This window comes from Morone saxatilis, unplaced genomic scaffold, assembly GCF_004916995.1.
Source record: "Morone saxatilis isolate NCDOM2014 unplaced genomic scaffold, NCSU_SB_2.0 Contig11, whole genome shotgun sequence".
Lineage (NCBI taxonomy): Eukaryota > Metazoa > Chordata > Actinopteri > Moronidae > Morone > Morone saxatilis.
Window position 1 is genome coordinate 504514 of NW_023339663.1, and position 3228 is coordinate 507741.

The 3228-nt window shown below is 39.7% G+C and overlaps 1 protein-coding gene across 3 annotated transcripts in view; it reads left to right on the forward strand.

Moving 5' to 3' along the window:
* Nucleotides 1–3228, forward strand: part of kifc3 (kinesin family member C3) — a gene marked incomplete in the record, with an annotated part of 31773 nt that overhangs the window by 9339 nt on the left and 19206 nt on the right. For all 3 annotated transcript variants that reach the window (XM_035651782.1, XM_035651783.1, XM_035651785.1), the window contains 4 exon segments: nt 452–563; nt 1176–1357; nt 2010–2114; nt 2224–2354. In XM_035651782.1, the coding sequence (XP_035507675.1) occupies nt 452–563; nt 1176–1357; nt 2010–2114; nt 2224–2354 (530 nt within the window).

Sequence of the window (3228 nt, forward strand, 5' to 3'; positions counted from 1 at the left end):
AATAATCAGCTGTTTCTGTGATTTAACGTCAATAAACGGATCAATATGATGCTGAAATAACGACATCATGATGCTGACTCTGTCGGCCTGTGAGCGAGAAGATGAACAAACCACTTTTAAAATGCTTGTTTTCTGAATGGAGTTTGGTTTATTAGCAGAATATACAGACGTTCCAGCTGTTAATCTTCAGGTTTTTAACAGTCATGAATATTTCACACACTGCTCCTTTAAAGTCATTTCAGTTTGAATTGGTTATTTTCAACATATAACTTGTCCAGGAACCATATTTATACGTTTATATGAAGGTCCTAAAAGTATGTTTAGCTTTAATGTACGTGAAGGATTTTATAAGATGTGACAGAAGTTTTTATTCATCATGTGATCAGATTGTGTTTACATGTCTTCACTCTGTTTGAGCTCTTTATTCTGATTGTGTGTGTGTGTGTGTCAGATCTGTCAGGTGATCAGCGAGGTCAGCAGCACCAATCAGGAGCTGCTTCGTAAATACAAGCGAGAGATGAACCTAAGGAAGAAATGTCACAACGAGCTGGTCCGACTCAAAGGTCTGAAACTGCGTTCAGTCTGTTTTTATCCAGTATTTCCTCCAGTTAGCATCATTAGCATTAATAATCAGCTTTATGGACAATATCTCAGCAGCTGATTGGCTGATTGGTTGATTATTGAGGATCCTGAATCCATTTTCAAACCAAAAGTGACCTATAGTGACAGATTTTGATTGATTTTGAATCCATTTTTGAGGTTTATATGATTAATACTGCCCTCCAGAAGCTAACTGCAGTAACTACTAGAACAGTAGTTATGTGCTTATTAAACATGTTTTCTTTAAGTCATTTTCATGGCTTTAAAATCATGACCAATTTGACCTTAGTGTAAAGACATTAACTAGTCTGAGTGTTAAATTCAATCTGTATTTCTTATTGTTTGCATGTTTAAAAGGTTTAAATTAATGAATTAAGAAGAAAATAAAGCAATCCTCAAATATTATTTTAACCTGTTTAAAACTTCCCTGAATGTTGTTAAAATCTCCAAACTTCCCGAGAGTATTTATTTATAGATATTTATAATAGAAATTAATAGAAAACCAGTTGATGAAAAGTCGATACGTCCTGTTCTGGTCTGAAACCCCCCCCGTGTTCCCGCTCTCTGTTTCCAAGGTAACATCCGTGTTTTCTGCCGTGTCCGGCCCGTCAGTCAGGAGGAGCAGGACTCCGCCGACGCCAGAACCATGCTGAGCTTCGACTCAGAGGACGACGCCGTCCTCTACCTCTCCAACAAGGGCAAGATCATGACCTTTGAACTGGACAAAGTCTTCGCCCCTCAGGCCACGCAGGAAGAGGTGGGCGCCTCCTCGCAGGAAGTGACAAAACACTCAGAAACTGAGTAACTTCTAAGTCCGACCTGTTAGTTGCGTCGGTTTCATCCAGGGCAGTCGTTACTGATTCCTCCTTTCAGTTTGTGTTAAAGCAATAAAGGTGGAAATTAATGACATTCAGTAAGAAGTAACTGTGTGTGACGGTCTGACTTTTATGTGCCGTTAACAAGGATTATCCTCTAACAACAATGTTTTTTACACTCTAGTAGCAGTTTGGATCAGGATTAGTGAAGACCAGCTGGTACAACCTGCCCCAGATGAGGCCTTAATGATAGATGAATGTGACAGGGTGACCGTGTAGGCAGGTCTAGGGGTTGAATCCGTCAATCAAACTTTATTTGCATTTCAAAGTGCTTCACAGGTAATGAGACAGAATAGAATAAAAATTAAATGAAGTAGATTTAAAAATAGAATACAAAGATAAAAAGTAGAAATAAAATACAACACAATTCATTTTACAAGTATAATGTTATAAAGTTATACTAAAAACTAAATAAAATAAATTAAAGCAGGCAGCAATAACAAACAAAAAAAAGGATCAGCGCTGGTCTTCATTCAGTGTTTCTTTTGGTGGATTCTCCAGATGAGTAAACGGTCTCTCTGATTGGTCCACCAGGTGTTCCAGGAGGTCCAGTCTCTGGTCACTTCCTGTATCGACGGCTTTAATGTCTGCATCTTCGCCTACGGACAGACCGGATCGGGGAAAACGTACACAATGGAGGTAGGAGAGTTTGTTTCTCAGTGATGTGGTTTTATGTCGACTGTCGGTCCTTTATTTACACATCAGTGTCTGTGTCTGTGTGTGTGTGTGTGTGTGCGCGTGCGTTCAGGGCGTGGTGGACGACCCTGGCATCAACCAGCGAGCTCTCCGCCTGCTGTTCTCCGAGGTTACGGAGAAAGCTCCGGACTGGGACTACAAGATCACCGTCAGCATGGTGGAGATCTACAACGAGACGCTGCGGTGAGACGCTTTGCATCATTAATGCTTAACAACTATTGGATGGATTACTGGTTACCATGGTGATGGCGGTTTCAGAGCAGTTATGTAAAGGTGGATCATATTAAATGTCACCGGTTTATCTCCAGCTGTCTGCCAGCTGTTGTGTAACAGAACATCTGTTTAAAGCCTTTAATGACTCAACATCTGGACGCTGGATGGACAGTTTTTGCAGAAATGTTCCCAGAACTCTGAGATTAAACTTTCAGATTATCAGTCAGATGAGTTTAATGGAGCTTCATCTGTTTCTTACAAAAAACTACATTTAAACAGAGAAAATAGATTTTGCTGTCACAGTTTCAGGTTAATGTCACTGGAGGTGAAACTAAGATAACGTTAGCTTCATGATTTGGCTGACTTTTTAATATTTCCAGTTTATTTATTTTAAAATCTTAAAGTTCGGTTATATGTATGAAACTCGACTAGATGTCACACTAGAGCACCACGATCTCAGACCAAAACAACAGGCTCTACAACCCACCAGAATCCATTCACAAAACCAGTCATTTTACCTTGTAGGTAATAAAACACGACAGAATCTAAATAAACTCACCAAAACCGTCTTTGTTAGTCTTTCTACTGTCCCAACAATCACAAACTCCTTTTATTGGTCCCCATAAACCATAATGATGAGTCTGGAAGACGTGATTATCTGCATTAGATGTGGGGACATGTAGGCGCTAATTTAACGTTAGCTAATTATTGGGGACAAAACATGTTTGTTAGTTGCGAGCCGAGCTAATGCTAACGTTAGCTCAGCTTGTTTTTCTGATAACTTAAGATCCAGACGTCCGATGACTAAAATCCTTCATCCGGTTCAAATCTAGAGTTAAAAAGC